We start from the raw sequence: 21,880 nt of genomic DNA, 5'->3' as shown, positions 1-21,880 counted from the left end.
CTGAGAAAAAGTAGCAAGGGAAGTCACAAAGGAGGTGATCACAGACAGAGAGGGGATGTGAGGGTCGGTGACAGGGCGGGGTATCCTCCAAGGGGGCTGGTCCTTTCCCCTGACACCAGAGGGAGGCTAAGCTCCAGGTCAGGGTAGAGTTTTAGGTTCCTGTTTCCCAATTCTATAGAGTGGGGATCCCCTACAATTCAACCCAATTCTGACACTATCCACCCAGAGACAGCCTAAGATTCTACAGGATAAGGGTCTCGTTCTACAAGACTGTACCCTACTCCCCAACTTCAGACACCAATCAGACACCCAGCTTGTTACCTATGCTTCTGACCAACTTGCTACTGATAGAGGGTCCCATCACCCCCTCCTTGGACTTCAGATGCCAACTGCAAGCCCAGATGTTACCTGTACTTCATTAAAAAGCATGAAATATTGCCATTTTCAACACCATGGATGGACCTAGAGAATATCATACTAACTGAAGTAAGACAGAGAAAGACAAATATTATATATCACTTATACCTAAAAATAATGCAAATGAATCTATTTACAAAACAGAAACAAACTCACAGACAGAAGACAAACATATGGTTACCAAAGGGAAGACGGGGGAGAAGATAAATTAGGAGTATGGGATTAAAAGATATGCACTGCTGCTCCTGCTGCTGCTGCTGCTAAGTCACTTCAGTCGTGTCCAACTCTGTGCGACCCCATAGACAGCAGCCCACCAGGCTCCCCTATCCCTGGGAGTCTCCAGGCAAGAACACTGGAGTGGGTTGCCATTTCCTTCTCCAATGCATGAAAGTGAAAAGTGAAAGCGAAGTCGCTCAGTCATGTCTGACTCTTAGAGACCCCATGGACTACAGCCTACGAGGCTCCCCCGACCATGGGATTTTCCAGGCAAGAGTACTGGAGTGGGGTGCCATTGCCTTCTCCAAAGATATGCACTACTATATATAAAAGAGACAGACAACAAGAAATCACTGTGCAGCACAGGGGACTATATTCAATATCTAGTAATGAACCTATTATGGTAAATAAATTGAAAAATAATATATATATTACAATCACTTTGCTGTATACCTGAAACTAACACAATTGAAGTGAAAGTCGCTCAGGCGTGTCCAACTCTTTGTGACCCCAAGGACTATATAGTCCATGAAATTCTCCAGGTCAGAACACTGGAGTGGGTAGTCTTTCCCTTCTCCAGGGATCTTCCCAACCCAGGTCTCCACATTGCAGATGGATTCTTTACCAGCTGAGCCACCAGGGAAGCCCAAGAATACTGGAGTGGGTAGCCTATCCCTTCTCCAGGGGATCTTCCTGACCCAGGAATTGAACCAGGGTTTCCTGCACTGCAGGCGGATTCTTTACCAACTGAGCTATCAGGGAAGGAATCAAATACACTTCAATTTTAAAAAGGAGTCATGATTTCTTCAAAATCATGGAATGACATATCTCTGAGATTCTGAGTATGTTATGATCAAAACCAAGGCTAGCAAACACTGTGTACCTCTGTACAATTTCGGTTCCTTATTCAAGGCCAACAATAATAATCTTCTATTCAAATTTAATTTTAAGCATAGTTTACCTTTTGTTTTACTTGTACAGTTTGAATCTTTTTTTTTTTAGCAAATGGTCATTAATTTCTACATGAAAAACTGAGGAAGAGGCATATTCCTTTGGGGTATCATTTTTCTCTTTTATGTATGTAAAATAAATCACTTGTAATAATTTGCAGGCAAAAGTGTTCAGGCTGGTGTGTGTATATGAGTGTGTGTTTCTGGGTGAGAAGAGTTCCATAGCTTTCCTGGGATACTTGAAGGAGTCCATAACCTTGAAAAGTCACCACAGCTCCAGATCTAATGATGGCTGAAGCTAAAGAAAAGTGTCAGTGGCCTTCTTCCTCTGTGACAGTCTTAGTCCCTGAGCTCTCTGTTGTTGTTGCTATTTAGTCGCTCAGTTGTGTCTGACTCTTTGCAACCCCATGGACTGTAACCTTCCAGGCTCCTCTATCCATGGAATTCTCCAGGCCAGAATACCGGAGTGGGTAACCTTGATCCCAGACTTCCAGCCTCCAAACCTATGAGAAATAAATTTCCGTTGTTTAAAAGCCGCCCAGGCTATGGTGCCCTGTTACAGCAGCCCAAACTGACAAGCCCGAGACTGATAATAAACATTCGTGCAAATGAGATTTAGCACAGCACAAGGGCATGAGAAAATATTCAGCTTGTTGGTAACGGTAAACACACAGAAAACGACAGAAACAACCCTGAGACGCCACTGTCCTGAATCCCGGGAAGATGAAGGGACATGCCAGGCTGCTGGGTGACAGGCCCAGGTCTACCTGATCTCAAGGACTGTCAGCTCCCACCGAGCTCTGCGGCCAGAAGCTTCCAAGAGGACCCTGAGAGACGGCAGGGCCCAGCCTGGACGCCGGGCAGGTCATCCTGGCCAGACCCTCCACCAAGAGGCTCCAACCACATCCATAGGTATGGGGACAGGTCAGAACAGAGAGGCCAGCCCCCACAACAGACAAGCGCCCTGGAGAGATCAGGTCCTGGCTGGTGTTCTGGAAGGTCCTGGCCAGCCCCCATGTTCCCAGAACAGAGGCAAGAGGCTCTGTTCCCAGAACAGAGGCTCCAAGGCAAGTCTGCGCTGTGTGGCTGGTGGGATACGACGCCCTCCCTCTGAGGGCGTAGGAGGCCTTACAGCAGTCTAGTGGATGCTGTGACGCGTCTGTCTCCCATCAGGACTGCGGGTCCTTTCCTCCAGCTGCTCAGATGCTGTTGGCACATGGCGCACAATGTCAGCCCCCTCAGGGATTGCTTTAGCTGCGCTGTTGACCTGGACCTATGTCACAACACCTTCCAGGGGCTGGTCTGCATCTAGGGTCTGCTGAAGAGGGAAGAGAAAGGCCTGGCTTCTTCGCCGCAGCTCAGGATAACTCTGGAAGACCCTCCAAACTCTAGAGTCCTCCACCACCACCCCATGACGTCATCTAAGGCCTTTGTTGAGATGCATCACAGCCCAGCTTCTCTCTCTGCCCAATCCTGCTTCCTTCCCTTCCTTTCCCCAGGTGTTGATCCCAAGAGCACCCTCCCACCCTGGCATAAACATCCTGCACATTAATCCTCATCTCCAAGTCTGTTTCTGGGAACCCGGTCTGCAATGCGCAGCCTCTGCCACCCCTGCAGCAACGTGGGCGGCCCAAGAGCGATGTGGGAGGAAGGGCAGGTGTCCTGGGCACCAGGGGATGCAGGATGGGCTTGGAGAGCCTGGACCTCAGCCACACCAGGACCAAGGGCAGGAGGCGGCGGGGCCTGCAGCCCAGCCCAGAGGATGTGACTCTGTCTTGGTCACGTGGCCCCCAAGCGGCTCCACAGCTTACTTGGGAAGACAGGGAGCGGAGAGGAGCGGGAGGGAACAGGGCTGAGTCTCAGCCAGGTGGCCTCAGAGATTTCATCTCGAGTCCGTCTGTCAAACAGCATACAAACATGGGGGAAAAATTATTTTCATCAGATTGGAGTTTACATCAATACCACAGTAAGACTGCTGCTGCTGCTGCTGCTGCAAGTCGCTTCAGTCGTGTCCGACTCTGTGCGACCCCATAGACGGCAGCCCACCAGGCTCCCCCATCCCTGGGATTCTCCAGGCAAGAACACTGGAGTGGGTCGCCATTTCCTTCTCCAATGTGTGAAAGTGAACAGTGAACGTGAAGTCACTCAGTCGTGTCCGACTCTTAGCGACCCCATGGACTGCAGCCTACCAGGCTCTTCCATTCATGGGATTTTCCAGGCAAGAGTACTGGAGTGGGGTGCCATTGCCTTCTCCGACACTAAGACTAGCTCTATATAATAAAGGGAGGCGGGAACAGAGACCCAGAGAGGTGAAGTGACTTACCCAAAGCCACCCAGCTTCCAGGTGTGAGAGTCTGGATTGAAAACAGGATCTACAATCTACACTCTGAGTAATCTGGCCACACTGCCTCAGACAGCAAGCAAGGGCTGTTTCTAACCCATGTTACAAACAGAGCCCAGAGAGGTAAAGAGGATTAGCCAGGGTTACACAGCTTCTCGGTGACAGTCTCCTGTACAGAAGCATTTCCTTAGCAACCTTATACAAGCCTGGGACTGTGCCAGGGCCAGATTGAAGGTTACACATCCTAATCCTAAACACTAACCTCTTAGGAGAGTGGTGAGACACAACTGTGGAGTTAAAACAGTATTTATGTTGAGGCAATCTTCCTGGACCACCTCGCCCTAAAGGGAGCCTGTAGTTTGAAGACAAGGCTACTCCCTGAGACAGCTACCTCCAGCACAGCTCAGCAAGTGTCACCTGCCTGCAGCAGAACCAAGGTCACAAACCGGTCACCTGGACCAGCACACACCAGCCAGTACCACCTGGACAAGAACAGCCATCCCTGCCTCCATCCCCAGGCCCGTTTCCATCCCATCCCCAGGAGGTACACAGGGTTCCCAGGAGGAACTTCTGAATTCAGCCAGACTCCTGCAAGAAGGCACCCACTCCACCCAGGAAGGCACCTGGGCTCCCCACTCTGCGCCGGAGAGCCCATGCTGAGGCACAAACGTCTCCGAAGCTTGACCCTGGCTCTAGATGAAACCAAGGCTGTCAGCATGCTAATTAGTGAGCGGAGAGGCTGGGCACACAGACTGATGGCTAAGGAGCCCATCTCTCTGTTTCCTGCTGGCGTATTATTAATTCATTGCGCCTCTCCGCTGGGGCCAGAGAGATGACACAGACTGAGAAAGTTCACATTTCAGTTTGCAGCTGAGATGAGAGGAGGGGTTTGGGGAGAAGCGCTAGTCCTCAAGAGGCGAGGGCACAGTGTGGGAAAGCCTCCTCCACCCACCGACCATCTCCTACAGGAAGGAAAGCGCATGTTACAGCGGTCCAATCACGGAGGGTGGCAGGAGCGTGGCTCGGAATTGACAAGCGCCTGGAAACTGCCAGGAGAGGGGGCTGGGTGAACAAACTAGTTCTTAGGAAACCGCACCTAAGGAATACTGTGCAGCGTTAAAGAGACTTTGTGGTATTCTTTCATTAAAGAGACTTTGTGTATTCTTTCTAGAAACTGCCAAGGAAAGATATGCAAACTAGAGTGTTAATTTTTAAAACGCAAAATTAAAAGCAAAATGCAGACCCGTATGTTATATGATTACATTGTCACCACAGAAGGAAAGGAAGGGACAAATGTTCACAGCTTCAGCACAGAAATAAGGGGCAGAGAGTCACTACAATGGATGGCGGCCAGGGAGCACTGAGATGAGGGGGAGAAGGGGTGAAGACGGACTTGACCTCAGCACACGCATGCCAAGTACGTCTGGCCGTCCTACCCCACACCAAAGAGCGTGCCAAGTATTTCTGTATGTTATTTCTGTACCCTAAGGACTCTAAGAAAGAGAGTTTACCCAACTCCTCCCTGTACTCTTTATAAATATGGGGAGAGACACAGCTCTCCCATCACTGAGATCAGCAGGTGATGAGCAAACAGCGAGGCTCATACAGTGTGCAGCGGGTCTGCACAGGTAAGAGGTGGAGTGAGGAAGAGAAGCAAAAGAGGGCCCCACTCTGTTTGTTCATTCCTCCTCCACCTTGGGCGCTGGAGAACAAAAGAGGAAGAGTGAGGCGGTGAGAGGGGCCAACGACCAAGAGAAACAAGGTGGGGTAGGGGAGCCGGCCTTTTGAGGGGCATCCTGTGCTGGGAGGAGGCATGGCCCCGAAAACAGCACAGAGGCCGAAGGCCACAATGGACTGGCCACAGGGCCGAGGGCGACGCGCTTCCTTCTCATTAAACAACAGTCTGAACTGGACAGGGAACAACAGACTAGTTCAAAGTTGGGAAAGGAGGATGTCAAGGCTGTATATTGTCACCCTGCTTATTTCACTTCTTTGCAGAGCATATCATGTGAAGCATCGAGCTGAATAAAGCTTAAGCTGCAATCAAGAATGGACACGAGTCTCCAGGAGATGGTGAAGGACAGGGAAGCCTGGTGTGCTGCAGTCCACAGGGTCGCAGAGGTAGACACGACTGAGTGGCTGAACAACTGCTGTCTCAACGCCTCAAATAATTTCTCATTTAAGGCATTTAAGGTTTTTAACTGTCTTGCTTATCACAGTATCTGCAATCGTAAGTGCTCTGTGTGTGTGTGCACGTGTGCACGTGCGTGTGCATGTGTGTGAGGTCTTTAGCGCTGAGCATTTCCCGTTTTCCATGTGTCACTGCTGAGGAACATTTGTCCCTCCTTTTCCTTCTGTCATGACAGTGTAATCATATAACATACAGGTCTGCATATTGCTTTTAATTTTGCTTTTTAAAAATTAACACTCTATTTTGGATATCTTTCCTTGACGGTTTCTAGAAAGAATACCACAATGTCTCTTTAATACTGCATAGTATTCCTTAGGTGCAATTTCCTTAGAACTACAGTTTGTCCACCCAGCCCCTCTCCATGGGAGTTTCCAGTTGCTTGTCAATTCCGAGCCACGCCCCTGCCACCCTCCGTCACCCCTGTGACGTCAGGGGTGTCACTGCACCCCTGACTCATTTGCAGCCATGCAGCCAGGTCAGTGAAGCGCAGTGCAGGGCAGTAAGGGAGATGGGAGGCCTTGACAGAACCGAAGCCGGAATCCCTGCGTGCTCCCCCAGCTCTGCCAGGCTCTCCATCTTCTTGCCTGGTTGTCCTTACCTGTGATATGATGGGTGACCCCTAGGCTGCTCCAGATTATTTCCGTAGCACTCTGTAAAAAGCTTCCAAGTGAGAGACCATGGCCGCACTACACAGAAATGACCACTAGAGGGCACCATAAAACAGTAAAAATTACCTTGAGAAGGGAAAAGCGTGATAAATTGTGCAGCTGACACTAGAGGGCACCCTTTTCCCCATTTTCTTCAAAAAAAAAAAAAAAAGGTCGGGATTGAATCCCTTTGTCTCTTGACATGTCCAGGAGGCTGAACCTCTTCTGAAGGTAACCAGGCGAGGACCACGCTGGCTGGCTGGGTGGTGCGGGGGAGAGACTGGTTCACTTGCCCCTCAAAAGGGACAAGACCCTGATGGTGCCATCAAGGGACACCAGTCATGGACTCAACACCTGGGGCGCATCAGGACTGAGCGCTGGGCTACAGGGCCACACACTCTCCTCCCCTGCCTCCTCCTCCCTGGCTTGTCCTTGAGAGGACGACCAGGACAACAGAGGGTCACGTGACCCCACCGAGTGCTGGCTCCTGGCTCCATGCCCTAGAAAAGGTGACAAACTGCTGTCCCTTGGGGAAGCTGGTGGCTCAGAGAAGGAGCAGACAGGTTATGGGGTGGGGGGGTGGGGAGTAACCAGACACGGCGGGAGGGGCTGGGCGCCTGCAAGGGGACCACACTGCTCACGTTCCCCACAGCCTGCCCTCCGAGGGACGCTTTCACAGAACTGCCGGAAGGTCTGAAGAACAAAAAAAAAAATGCAGGGGAAGGGAAGTCACTAGAGAACAGACCTAGAAAGAAACTATTTTATTTTTTTAATCCCTAGAGGGAACAGGTTAAAAAAAAATAAATAAAGGATATGTGCTGAAGTTCCCCCGAAGGGCCATCGAAAAGCCAATCTCTAGGAGTCTCCAGAACTGTGTCAGTTCCTTGGGGGAGGCGGAATGCTCAGCATTCCAAGAAGGCAGGGCAGATGTTTGCAGGTCCCTTCTTGGCTCATGGTTTCCAAACGTGCTTTTGGCTAGTGATAAGGCAGTGTGTTGAAGGCTCATGGTTTCTGTGTTCCATTGGCATATGTTCTGGTTTCTGAAAGCCTGTTATATATACTACCACCCTAAGAGCCTGCAATGCTTCGTTTTGAGTGAGGGGGTGGGACTCGGCATAGCTGCATGCTCGGGTGCCTTCGGGGCCAAGCTGGACCTCTAAACGCAGGATGCCGCCCTGTCTGAGGCCATAGGGAGGGCTGGGGGTGGCAGTGACCTTACTGCCCCTCCTCAAAGCACACGGATTTAAACCGTATCAGATCATTCAACAAAGCACCTCTATTCAACTCAACAAAATGCTGCCCCTGTGCCCTTCTGGCAACGGCGTCCTACAGACTCTAGCATTCTAAGAACTAACCCCGAGGAGCCTGAATTTTGCCAGCAAGTGGCAGCATGTGGAAGGATGTCCCTACTTAGCCTGACTGGTTTCTCCATGGTTCTGTAAGAGTTCAGACAAAAATTGGCCCCGTGACTTTAAAAATTCAGCCGGAAAGCTTCAAGGTTGAGACGTCTATTTTTTTTTAAACAGAATTCATCACAGATGTTGAGTGCAGTGTGAAAGCTGGTGAGAATGCTGGTGGTGTGTCTGAGTTACCGTTTCTCCCAATCCGGATGCCCAGCCCCGCCTCCCAGGATAGCACAGCTGCAGGGCCGTGGCTGGGATTTATAGGGCTGGGTTCTCCAAGCCTTTTCACTCACCACAGTCCACAGTCCATCTGAAGAACGGCTGATGGAAAGCACTGGCAGCTACCCAGCCCTCAGGACCTCGGTTTCCTCATCTGTAAATGAGGCAGCTGGAGTAGATGGTAATGACCACAACAATGACGATAAAATGGCTGGTGTGCACTGACTCTTTACCATGTACTGGACACTGTTTATTCACCACCTGAGAGCTGCTGGGGTCCACTGACGTATGTGGTTGATCCCAACCCTGACTGCACCTCTGCGCCCCAGACTTCAGCAAGCTTCTATGCCCTGCTATAGACAGGGATGGCAAGACAAGGCTCTGGAAGGCGAGGAACCCGATGTTAGGAGGGAAACAGCCAAGCATGGGACTAAGTACTTTACATGCTCTTCATAACTCAAAAAAGGTCACTGTCCTCATCCACAACCTAACAAAGGAGGAGAATGAAGCTTTGAAAGCTAGAATATTTTTCCCAATATCCGATAACACAGGATTCAGGGTGATCAAAGGAAGAAGGTGTGAAGGAGGATGGTTCCCAAATGACCCACAGCTTAACCCACCTGGGTTTTCACAGCCCATGAGGCTCCACACCCCAGGGGCTGACCCCGCTCTAGACCCAGAGCCCCTGGCTCCGCAAGGTTCCTGGACTAGACCCCACATGTCTGGGGGCTGTGAGAGGCCAGGTGAGCATCGAGATCATAATTATAACCACATCAACTGCACATGGAGCAGTCATCCATTCATCCATTCACTCATATATTCATTGAGAGCCTGGGTGTCAGGCACTGCGCCCAGCACTGCGACTGTGCAGGGGACACCGCTGCATGGCACTGTCGGGGAGGCAGCGAACCACGTAGGGTGATGTGACCCAGAGTTACCAGATGTCTAGTCTAGACCGTGTGGTGAAGGTCAGCCTCTCTGAGGAGGTGTCATTTTAGCTAATGTCAAGATGACAAGAATGTACCGATAATGTAAGTTCTAGAGAAAGAGCATTCCAGGCAGAGGGAGGAGCCAGGACAGAGAGATAAGCAGGCCCAGGCCTGGCCTGAAAGTGAGAAGTAAGTGAGACTACAGAGAGGAAGGAAGAGAGTCAGAGGGAGGGGGCCAGAAGGCACCCCAAAACCAGGCGGTGTGGGGCTCGGCGAGCCAGAGAAAGGAGCTCAGACTGTACTCTGACTACAAAGGGAAGTCATGGCACAGAACGCCGTGTGGGTTACACCTTTTATCAGTGTCCCCATCTGCGGTGTGAACAGACACATTCCAGATCACTGGGAAGCAGAGACAGGGGAAAGGCCGATGGGAAGGCCGCTTCAGTGGCTGGAGTGACAGCGATGCAGAAGAGACTGGTGGCCGTGGGGATGGGAGGGTGCTCAGGCTTGGAATATGTTTGGGAGGTGTCAGGGCTCGCCAGTTGATTGGAAGCAAGAGAAAGGGGAAGAAGAAGGAAAAAAGGCTCATGAGAGTCTTTGGCTTGAGCCACTGCACAGATGTGGTGCCATCTACAGAAATGGGAGGGCTGAGGGGCTGTGGGGTCAGGAGAGGGTCGGGGGTTCTGTTTCAGCCATGTCAGTTCTTGATGCCAGTTAGACCACAGTATGGAGGTGTCAGGCTACCATTTGGCTGCAAGAGTCTTAGGGAATCTATACTCAGGAGTCATGGCTATACACATGGACCTGGTTGAGGTCATTCAAGGAGGCTGTGTAGGCAGATGTAACGCCCAAAATAACCCTGGGGCTCACCAACATTTCAAGGACCTACACCAGTATATGTGATAGAATAAATACGGCCAAAATTTACAACAGATCAGCAAATTAAATATTATGACTCTCCCGCACTCTACAAAATGCAGAGAGGTTGCCACCAGCCCCAGGTCCCACAGTTTACAAGTTGCATCGCAAGGATCAACCCTACAGTAAGCCCCCTACATATGAATGAGCTCCATGCCAACAGCACATTTGTGAGTCCACTTTGTTCCTAACTCCAACAAAGGTAGCCCAGGTATCCAACGAACACATCAGCTATACAGTGCTGTACTGTAACAGGTGTATAATACTTTTCACACAAATAAGATGTAAAAAACACACAAATATAAAATATTTTAATCTTATACTATAGTACCTTGAAAAGTACAGTAGTACAGCATCACAGCTGGCATAGAGGGGCTGGCCTCAGGCAGGAAGAGTTACTGACTGGAGGAGGGAGAGGAGGCAGGAGATGGCAGAGCTGGAGGACCGTCAGCAATAGGAGACGGAGGGCAAGCTGCAGTTTCACTCACACCTGATGTTGATGGACCACAGGTTGCAATTTGCAACCTGTTGCAATTTGAAGATCCATATGTAGGGGAGTTACTGTAGTTTGAACGGGGTTCCTGTCACTTGCCTGTGCTTGTTGTCACTGCAGGAGACACTAAAGCAAGTGGAATGCGTCCGTGGAACAAGATGGGCTTCGTTGAAGTCAGAGGGCCTGGTGTGACACCTCATTAGCTGCAGGATCCGGACAACTAACATAACCTCATCAAATGGACTTTCCCAGAGTGCAAATCACTTCTCTTTTTTGTCATTTTGCAAATGTCTATTAAGAGTCTATTACATGCCAGGCACTGTGCTAAGTAATGGAGACACGATGGGCATCAGACAGACATCCCTGCTCTATACAGTCTGGTGGGGGAGACAGGCATGTAAACAGGCAATTGCAATATACTGCAATAAGACTATGATTACGGAAATACCTCTTCTGTCTTCATAGAATAAGTTGCAGCAATCTACGCAGACTTGAAACTTACACACATTTCCTTTCTTCCACCTCCATATGCAATAATAGTCCCATATGAAATGTTTCCACTCTTTATATTAGTACCTATGATTTCCATTGGAATAAATAACATGCACAGCATGTAGCCAGTGCTCCATCACTAGGGGCAGTGGCTATGAAGACTTGGGTTCTTTGACCTAACACCACCTCTGACTTTGCGGCTCGTTTTTCCCTTCTGTAAATCAGGAATAACAGTAGCTCATTCATAGGGTCATAATGAGGGTCAGATGAGATAGTATGTATGAAAACATCTTGGAAGCTCGAGGGAACTATATTAAGGCATTAGTAACATATGGTTTCACGCCCACTTGCTAGAGCTATAAAACAGTGTTAACCGAAAGGTCTCATAACCTGTACACTGGGCCCAAAGAAATTTTTTAATAGGTTCTTTGAGAAATAAAATTCTACACAAGAAAATCTGCTTCATCCAAATCACCTACAGTCTGTCCTCAGGAAAACGGATATCTTTTCCTTGAAGTCTCCTCCTACCCTTCCAACGTCCCCTCCCAGCATTTGGCTCCCCCAGGCAAGACCAAAAATGCATGCTGGAAACTGCCCAGGTTGGTTTCTAGTCAGGTTCGTGCATCACCTGAGTCCAGAGTCAGTGCCAAGAAGACGGGACTGGTAAAAGCTGGCGGTGTGTGTGGTGTGGGCTGTCAGCTGTGCGGGCGGTGGCCAGGGCCTAGGAAGGGGCTGGAGCTGGGGGAGGAGCAGAAAGCTGGCAGGGCCACTGACAGAGAATCCTTCCTGATTTCCTACTACAGCAAATCTATGCCCTGCACACAGACCAGGCTGCCCTGTCCTGGTGCCAGCAGGAGCCTATCTGTGAAATATAAGTCAGGACAAGCCAGAAGAGAGAAGAGAAGGCTCCATCTCTCCAAGGTGCACCATGGACACAGGGTCCTGAGCAGCCCTGGGGGAGGGCAGGGAACAGACTCCCCACTTCCTCTGCCGATGGTTCAGCTGGAGGGCCTTGTACAGTCAACAACCTGCACAACCGCACTGCTGACCCAGAGAACCCAGCTGCCTCTCTCCCTGGAAGCTAGCTGATTAGAAGAGGTATCGATTCCTTTCGGTGCATTTCTCTCATCATTCATTCAACAAACAGTTATTATGAGCCAACTACACAGGGGACATTATTCTATACTCTGAAAATAAACAGAGTCCCCACTTTCAAGAAGCTTACTTTTCAGTGCAGGGAGACAGACATACACAAATACGTGTGTGTGTGTGTGTGTGTCTGTGTGTGTGTGTGTGCATGTGTCTCTATGTGTTTGTATGTGCACTTATGTGCATAATGTGTGTGTTGGGAAAACAATAGTAAAGGCTATGATGAAAACTAAAGCATAATAAAGAGATAGGGTGACTCTGGGGAGGCAACTCTATAAATAGGGGTCAGGAAGGGCTCTCGGAGCAGAGTGCTCAGCGGAGTGGGGGCTGAATCGATCAGATCTGCAGGGAAAGAGTACTCCAGGCAGAGGGAACAGCCAGGGCGAGCACCTTGCAGTGAAGTAGGGTCAAGGAAAGGCCTGAGACAACACAGCTGGAGCAGATGAAGGGAGGACAGATTCAGAGATGAAGCCAAAGATGCCCATATGTCTTTGTTGGGGAGAAGTCAAGGTCAAGGTCTAGGAGGGAGGTTGGGCAGAGCCAGGCAGACTGTGCTAAGGACTGGGGTTTGCTCTGTGGGCTGAGAAGCCACGAGAAGGTTCTGAGCAGAGGACCAATGACTCTTCATGGAAACTCTACGCACTATCTTTCCAACTCCTTTGTAAATCATTTTTTTAAAGAACAAAAAGGACCCTTCACTGCAGTGGGGGTGACTCCAGCAGGAGTCACCTAGTCCACTAGGCTCCAGCAGGGAGGCTAGTTAAGAGGTGGTTGCAGTAATCGTCCTGGGAAGGTTACTCAAACTTTCTGTGGCTCAACAGTAAATCAGGGGCTATTAACAGTACCAGCCTTATTCAGTTAAAAAGTTTAAATGAATAAAGTGTTTAGAACACTGCTGGGTAGCTAGTAAGTACCACGTAAGTATTTATGGAATAAAAAAATTAAAATAAAATTTCAATTTTATTAAATTAATTTAACTAATAAATTAATGCTGGACCAGAGAGACAGTGGGAGACAGAAATGTGGCCTGCTACATTTTCCAGGGGAAGTCACCAGGGATTGGCAAGCATTGGGTCTCAGTGTGAGAGAAATCTAGATGACTCCGACATTTCTGGTCTCAGCCCCAGAAAGAGTGTAGGTTCCATTGACTGAGATAGGGAAGAACACAGGAGAAGCAGGCTTGGGGGAAAGTAGATATTTTGCCATTGGACGTCCTGGCCTTGAGATGCCTACAGACACATGAGAAGATGCTAAGTGGGTAGCATTTAAAATCAGGGAAGGAGGACTTCCCTGTTGGTCCAATGGTTAGGACTCCGCACTCCCAATGCAGAGGGCCTGGGTTTGATCCCTGGTTTCGGAACTAGATCCCACAAGCCACAACAAAAGATCCTGTGTGTCGCAACTGAGACCTGGCGCAGCCAAATAAATAAATATTTTTAAAGGTAAAAATAACTAAAAATAAATTTAAAAAATTCAGAGGAGGAGTCCTGGCTGCAGATAGACATTTGGGATTCACCAGTGTATTATGGTAACTAAGCGTGGGGGCTGGAAGAGATCACTAGGGAATAGTGTTGGGAAGGGGGACGGAGCCCTGGGCCCTTCACTGTTTAGAGACTGGGAAAAGGAAGAGGAAACTAGTCAAAGAGACTAAGGAGCAACTGGCCAAGGCAGAAAGAGAAAAGGGTGCAGAGAGAATGGCAATGGTCAAATGCTGCTTCTGCTGCCACTGTCATCAAATAAGACGGACATGGAGAATTGTCCACTGGATTTAGCAAAGTGGAGGATTTCCAGGGGAAGTCACCAGGGACTGGCAAGCTTCGGGTCTCAGTGTGAGAGAAATCTAGATGATTCCAACATTTCTGGTCTCAGCCACAGAAAGAGTGTAGGTTCCATTGACTGAGATAGGGAAGAATATAGGAGCAAAGTGGAGGACCACACAAGCATGGTAAGAGCTTTGTTTGGGACAAAAGCCTGATTGGAATGGGTTCCAGAGGGAACTAACTGTAGGAGAAAAATGAGAGGCAGAGCGTACTGACAAAGAGGCTCATCATGCTCAACGCGGGCACCGAACCCCCACGTGGAGCGTGACAGGGGTGAGTCCACAGAAACAAGAAGGACGGCCTGGACAGGGGCCTAGATGCAGTGTGTGTCACTGGGGACCAGAGCTCATGCCAGCCTCTTTGATTGCTGCTATTTTCCCAGTGAAGTGGGAAGTAATTGTGGTCATGAGCTAAGAATAAGCTGGCTTATAAGGAGATGTTGGGGTTTGAGTAAAAAGGAAAGTGTGTGAAATCGTCTCTAAAAGAGTATGAGGGTGGATAAAAAAGGAAAAGTAATGAGATTTCATAAAGGAAATCAGTCCTGAATATTCACTGGAAGGACTGATGCTGAAGCTCCAATACTGTGGCCACCTGATGCGAAGAACTAACTCATTGGAAAAGACCCTGATGCTGGGAAAGATTGAAGGCAGAAGGAGAAGAGAGTGACAGAGGATGAGACAGTTGGATGGCATCAGCGACTCTATGGGCATGAATTTGAGCAAGCTCCAGGAGTTGGTGACAGAGAGGGAAGCCTGGTGTGCTGTAGCCCATGGGGTTGCAAAAAGTCGGACACAACTAATAGACTGAACCGAACCGAGTGAGATTTCTGGGCAGGACTAAGGGTGGACTTGGTGAGGGGGTCACAAATTTACAGAAAAACCACTGAGCAAGGCTGTGAGTTACGCTATAGTAATGTTTGACTGTCCATGTGCAGGTGGTGAAGAGATGGCAAGCAAGATTTAAGCAGGGTTGGGGTTTTGCCAGACCCATATAATGGAACACCAGAGGGTAAAGGAAGTCGAGAGTGAAAACAAGGAAGTGATCATAACGATGGTGAAGCATGAAGTAGGCTACTGACCGGCTTGGGAGGCATCCAGCAACCTTGCCCTTGGCTGCTGATTGGCTCTACCTTGGAAGCTGGCAGGAGAAAGTCTTGAGAAGGTAAGCGACCTCAAGTGCAATGTCACTATTTTTCTCTGGAGAGTATTTTTGGTGCTTACAATGGAATTTGATATGATAAGATGGGAAGTGAGGATATGGTTGGGGAAGGGGCAGTGACCAAATCATAGGATCAAATGTCTGTGGATGCCAGTGAGATTAAAGAATCTGGGGACTAGAGCACCAGAGGGAGGGAACCAGACAGAAGAGAGAGGGGAGTCCAGCAGTAGGACGCTTGAAATTGAGATCATGGAGCAGTGCAGTTACGACGTGGTCCACACTGACCAAGGAAATGAGGCCAGGCGAAAGTTGTCGAGTTAAACCATCAAGTAGAAGAGGTTAAGGAACCAAGAGGCCAGCGTACAAGAAGGGTCATCTACTAACCAAGAACTGCTGTCAGGAGAAAAGATGGGGAGAGAGGCAGTAAGCAAGAGCTAAAACCTTCCTGGGATGAAGGCGCGGGCCTAGGAGTCTGCAGATAGATGCACAGGGAAGGAGTAGCAGGTGGCGGTGTCTGAGGCCATGAGCTCCACACTGGCATTTTAGTACAGGAGTGAGGAATAATAGTCTGGAAGCAACAATGGCAAGCAGGGAGACACCTATCCCACCTCCAGCCTCAAGAGTACCAAGCAGTATGGGAGGGAAGGCAGCCACCACATGACACAGCTGCAGATTGAGTAGCATTCTTGGGGGAGAGGCAGGGTCCAATCAGAACAGGAGGCAAAGGGAATGTCCAGAGAAGGCTCCTGTTGATGACGGAACATGAGTCCTAGCCAGCGTGATATCAGGGTTTGGGAAGTGGGGAAGGAACAGGAAGTGGGTCAGACTAAGGCATGCACAGGGCCTTTCAGGGAGGGAGTTTGTGGTGAGGACAAAGGCTTAGTGGTATTAATCATGGAGATCTCCCAGCAGACTGCAGTGATGGCTGTGAGTGTTGGGGAGCAGGGAGTCTGGGGCCATGCCACTGTCTCTATCACCTCCCACTGTCTCTGCGACACACTCCAACTGGGTCCTGTCCCCATCATCCTCCTGAAACTGTTCCCATGAAGGCCACCTCTGTATTGCCAAAACCCACGATTCCTTCTCCATCCTCATTTTATTTGACCTTTTAGAAAATCTTGGATGATTTGGGAGAATGGCATTTAAACATGTATAATATCATACATGAAACGAATCACCAGTCCAGGCTCGATGCAGGATACAGGATGCTTGGGGCTGGTGCACTGGGATGACCCAGAGGGATGGTATGGGGAGGGAGGTGGGAGGGGGATTCAGGATGGGGAACACGTGTACACCCGTGGAGGATTCATGTTGATATATGGCAAAACCAATACAATATTGTAAAGTAATTAGCCTCCAATTAAAATAATTTATATTAATAAAATAAAATAAATTAATTAAAAAAAAAGAAAATCTTGCACAGATGAAGACTCCTTCCTTCTGAAAACACTCTTCTTTCCACTTCTTTGTCCCTGTATCCTCTGGCTTTTTGCCTACCACCCTGGCCACTCTTTCTGACCTCTTTGGTGAGCTCCTCCTCTACCATTACTCTTAAAGGCTAATATGTCCCTAAGCTATTGGTGTGCTGCCCTATTTCACCTTTTCATGGGTTTGCCCTGATGAAAGCACAATCTTTCCTGACTCCCTCTGCCACTCCATCCTCCAACTACCAAACCTAAGACTTATTCACATATTCGCAGCCGTGGTGAAGTGACTTTTTCAGTGAGTATTGTAGGAATTCTTGAGTTAGGTCATATGGCAGGCATTGAGTGACATGTAGAACGTGCAAGACAAGTCTCTGCCCTCAAGCTGTTCAGCATCCCCCTAAGACGACACGACGGAGGTGCATAAAAGCATAGCACTTCTGATTATGAAAAAAATACCAACTAGCAGAGTTGGACCATATTCAAATGGTCATCTACTTCCTCCTACTCAATTTTCAAAGCCACGATGAGATGACTCACCACCTATAAGGCCACCCTGGGAATCAGACCCAAGTCTCTCAACCCCTAGGCCAGTGCTCTTGCCATGACACCTCAATGGCTGGTTGAGATCAGCAGTTAAGTACCATGAGACCTAAAATAAAAGGCACTGTGCCTTTGAAGTTAGAGGCATGTATTCTAAAACCAGACTTCCAGGGTACAAATCACTAATGAACCTCAAACCACAGTTCCAATGCCGTAATAACTATCTGCGGAGAATCACTTAACTTCCCTGTGCCTTGTCAGTTAAATGTGGACAATAATTGTACTACCTCATAGTAAGGATGAGGAATCACATGAGTTAACACAGGTAAGGTGCTTAGAATGTCGCTGGCACTTAGAGGGCTATGTGAGGTTTTAAAGGCTAACACACTGGTAAGTGATCAACAGGAGAGAAGGTTTGTTAAGTGCTGGGTACCCACTTCCTCTCTGGACCCCAGGAGCCTGGCACATGTCACCGAATGAATGAGCTAACGAACATTAACATCTATAGGAAAACAATACCAGGGATTACCTCCATCTGCCCCAGTTTGCACCATCCAGGATGTCCATCAAAACCAGGGAGGAAAATTCCACCATGACCAGCACTATCAAAAAAACACCTAGTCTAACATCTACTAACTCAGTCCAAGGCAAGAGGAGATAAAGACATACAAACCTCAGGACATGTATTAATAAACAGGTAGAATAAACACTGGCATCAGAAGGACAAATCAAAGTCCCTGGGTGGGAGGTAAATCTGGTGCCACTGAGAATTAAATGCAATACTATCTTCCTTTAATTTATGACTCCAAGGAATAAAATCCAAGTTCTCAATAAGCATCAGTCAGGGTAAACATGGCCCAAGACAGAACATAAATCCTTTGACTCTACACAAAAAGAAACAAAGGCGGTGTGGGAAGGAGGGAGAGGTTGGAATCTTGGTCAATCCCTTCTATCCACTGAACACTTGCCCTCAAATAAAATCGTTCACTCAATAATATACCAGAAAGAGGAGGGTTAGCAGCAATTCTGGAGGGAAAAACGAGATAGGTGCTTCACATTTTGATAGATTCTCCATGGTTTACAGAGCTCCTCTTTTCAGGAAAGCTTGGGATGTGAATCAGACCCCAGGTCCTGATGCCCAGGCTCTTGGTAAACTAAATGCGCTTGGGAGGGGGAGTGGGAGTGGGAAGAGTGGGGAGCGGCTCTCGGGACGTCCTTAGACCTCCGTGAGGTTCCAGGAGCCTGTGGCTGGTTAGTGAGATGGATCGGGTCTGACCTCGGAGGCCTAGCTCGGAAGGTCAAGCCTCTCTTTTGGCCGCAGCAGAGATAGCTCCATCTGCTCCGCTGGGCCCATCATCTTTTCCCACGTGACCCCACATGCCCTCGGCTCCTCCCTGGCCCCATGCGCCCCTCTTCCACCCTGCCACCGCCGGTACTCACTCCCACTCCTTGCGCCGCGCCTGCGGGGTGCTCTGCATCTTGTGCGCCTCGTGGGCCTTGATGATGTCCCGCTGCTCGATGAGACCCCCGCGCCGCCGCTTCATCACCTCGGGGCTCACCGGCAGGAAGGGGCTGGAGCCGCCCTCCCAGCCCGGGCCCTCGCCCTCCTGCAACGGGAAGAAGTTGTCGAAGCCGCCGGCGGCGCGCGGGGAGGCCGGCAGCATGCCCGCCTCGTCGGAGGCGTAGGCCTCGAGCAGGGCGCACTGCTGGGGCCGCCATGCCTCCTCCTCGGGCAGGGCCAGGACGTGGCGGCAGCGGCGGCTCGCGGCGCTGGGCTCAGGGCTCCCGCCCGCGGCCGGGCAGAGGGCGGGCTCGGGCAGCCTGTGGCCGGGGCTCAGTCCACGCATCTCGGGCACCATCACAGAACATTGCTCTGCGCAGGGAGGTGGGAGAGAGATAAGGGGTGGGAGGGCAGGGAGGGGAGGGGTGGGCACGAGGGAGATAGAGAAGAGAAAGAGGTTAATGACGTTGTCCTCTGGGGCAAGGCTTCTGGCCTGGCCCAGAAACTGGCACACAGCTGGCTCTCAATAAATGATTGTGGCACTCTGGAGCACCCATCCTGGAGCAGGCTGTGTGCCAGGTGCTGTCAATAAATGATGGCTGAACTTGGGAGCATCCACTATGGACCACGCTGTGTGCCAAGTGCTGGGTGTTTAGAGTCAGGAGAAGCAGGTTTGATTTTTGCCCCATGAACTTCAATCTGGCACAGACAGCAGAAGTTAAAGCCATAATTATAGGCAACTGTGATCAATGTCTCACATTGATCCTTAGAAGGATGCCAAAGGCTGTCCTTCTCAGCCCCACCTTGACAGCTAGCTGGCCATCCCAGCCTGTCTATGGTGAAAGAATCTCCTTACCCCTCTCCCCAGGGACCCAGCTTTTCTGGGGAACCCACCCACCACCTGCTCCCCTAACTCTCATACTCTCTCTGGTGGTGCAAGTTATTGATGAAAACTGGGTCCCACACACAGTTCCTTCCTCACTTTCTTATGCTCATTCCAGCAGGGTCTGAGGAGCATGTGTGGAATCAGGTACCCTGGCTGGCTCCCTTGAGGCTGGTTTTCCTCTTCCATACCAAGGAAGAGGTAGCCGGATTTGCCCCTATGAGACACACTCATTCAATCAACTCTGACTGAAGCCTTAACCACGAGTCTGGCACTGGGCATGCCAAGATGAGCTGGATTTAGTCCACATCCTCCTCCTTGGAGGAACATGATGAACATGAATTTGACCACACAGCCTGATGTGCTATGATTGAGGTGGGCCTGATAGCTATGTGAGCTCATGTGCGGGTCCCCTCAGCCCACTTGTGGGCTTTGTGGAGGAAGTGACCCTCAGGCTGGGTGTAAGCGGGGTTTGCCGGGTGAGGAAAAGGAGAAGATTACCAGCAAAAGGGAGAGCATGCACAGAGAGGATGCAGGTCAGGAAGCAACAGTTAGAACTGGACATGGAACAACAGACTGGTTCCAAATAGGAAAAGGAGTATGTCAAGGTTGTATATTGTCACCCTGCTTATTTAACTTATATGCAGAGTACATCATGAGAAATGCTGGGCTGGAAGAAGCACAAGCTGGAATCAAGATTGCCAGGAGAAATATCAATAACCTCAGATATGCAGATGACACCACCCTTATGGCAGAAAGTGAAGAGGAACTAAAAAGCTTCTTGATGAAAGTGAAAGAGGAGAGTGAAAAAGTTGGCTTAAAGCTCAACATTCAGAAAACGAAGATCATGGCATCCGGTCCCATCACTTCATGGGAAATAGATGGGGAAACAGTGGAAACAGTGTCAGACTTTATTTTTTTGGGCTCCAAAATCACTGCAGATGGTGACTGCAGCCATGAAATTAAAAGACACTTACTCCTTGGAAGAAAAGTTATGACCAACCTAGATAGCATATTCAAGAGCAGAGACATTACTTTGCCAACAAAGGTCCATCTAGTCAAGGCTATGGTTTTTCCAGTGGTCATGTATGGATGTGAGAGTTGGAGTGTGAAGAAGGCTGAGCGCTGAAAAACTGATGCTTTTGAACTGTGGTGTTGGAGAAGACTCTTGAGAGTCCCTTGGACTGCAAGAGGATCCAACCAGTCCATTCTGAAGGAGATCAGCCCTGGGATTTCTTTGGAAGGAATAATGCTGAAGCCGATACTCTAGTACTTTGGCCACCTCATGCGAAGAGTTGACTCATTGGAAAAGACTCTGATGCTGGGAGGGATTGGGGGCAGGAGGAGAAGGGGACGACAGAGGATGAGATGGCTGGATGGCATCACTGACTCGATGGATGTGAGTCTGAGTGAACTCCAGGAGTTTGTGATGGACAGGGAGGCCTGGCATGCTGCGATTCACGGGGTCGCAAAGAGTCGGACACGACTGAGCAACTGAACTGAACTGAACTGAAGGACTTAGAAAGAGTTCCCATAGCAAGTGTGAGGTCTGGGGGACAGTCCTGAATTGAGAGAACCTAAACTTACCATCTTTTCCAGACCTCTACCTCCTATTTCCCTCCCAGCCAAGAGCCCAACACCCGTGATTCCCAGCCTCTTCTCCACCCGCGTTCCAAACCATGCCCCTAGTGACACAGCTGGCACAAACACGCCCCCGTGGCTCCAAAAAGTGCCGTTTGGTCTACATACTGGGAGGAGCCCAGGTATCCACATCACTAATCCAGGGCTTAGTGAGCACCTATGATGAACTGAGGACTAGGCTGGGCCCCCAGGGGAGGCATCTTCCCACACCCTGCTCCACCTTCCACAGTCTGGACTGCATACCAAATCGCAAATCATAAAAACTTAGAATATTAAAATGGGCAGGAATCTTAAGTGTCGAGCCGTATCATTTTACAGGTGAGATCCAGAGAGATAAAGAGTCTTGCTCAGACTAGTCATACTAGAAATAAAAGAGCAGGAAAGGGCTCAGATTTTAAATTTAACTCACAGTTTTTTCCACTATATTGATCACACTGCCTCTAACCCATGAAGCAAAATCCATAAATGCCCCCTCAACCCCCTCCTCATTATATTAAGGAAGCAGGTAGAAAAGGCAGGATGGGGATTTCCCTGGCAGTCCAGTG

At 49.5% G+C, this 21,880-nt stretch overlaps 1 protein-coding gene across 7 annotated transcripts in view; it reads right to left on the bottom strand.

Annotated features, from left to right (window-relative positions):
- The window catches only part of CACNA1E (calcium voltage-gated channel subunit alpha1 E), a 536,699-nt gene that overhangs the window by 400,401 nt on the left and 114,418 nt on the right, over nucleotides 1–21,880 (bottom strand). For all 7 annotated transcript variants that reach the window (XM_027565502.1, XM_027565501.1, XM_027565503.1 and 4 more), the window contains exon 2: nucleotides 18,751–19,183. In XM_027565502.1, coding sequence (XP_027421303.1) covers nucleotides 18,751–19,169 — 419 coding nt within the window. In that variant the 5' untranslated portion in view covers nucleotides 19,170–19,183. The remainder of the gene's footprint in view (nucleotides 1–18,750; nucleotides 19,184–21,880) is intronic.

Source organism: Bos indicus x Bos taurus, chromosome 16 (genome assembly GCF_003369695.1).
Source record: "Bos indicus x Bos taurus breed Angus x Brahman F1 hybrid chromosome 16, Bos_hybrid_MaternalHap_v2.0, whole genome shotgun sequence".
NCBI lineage: Eukaryota > Metazoa > Chordata > Mammalia > Artiodactyla > Bovidae > Bos > Bos indicus x Bos taurus.
The sequence above is the reverse complement of the archived record's forward strand: the minus strand, read 5'-3'. Positions and strand labels throughout refer to the sequence as shown.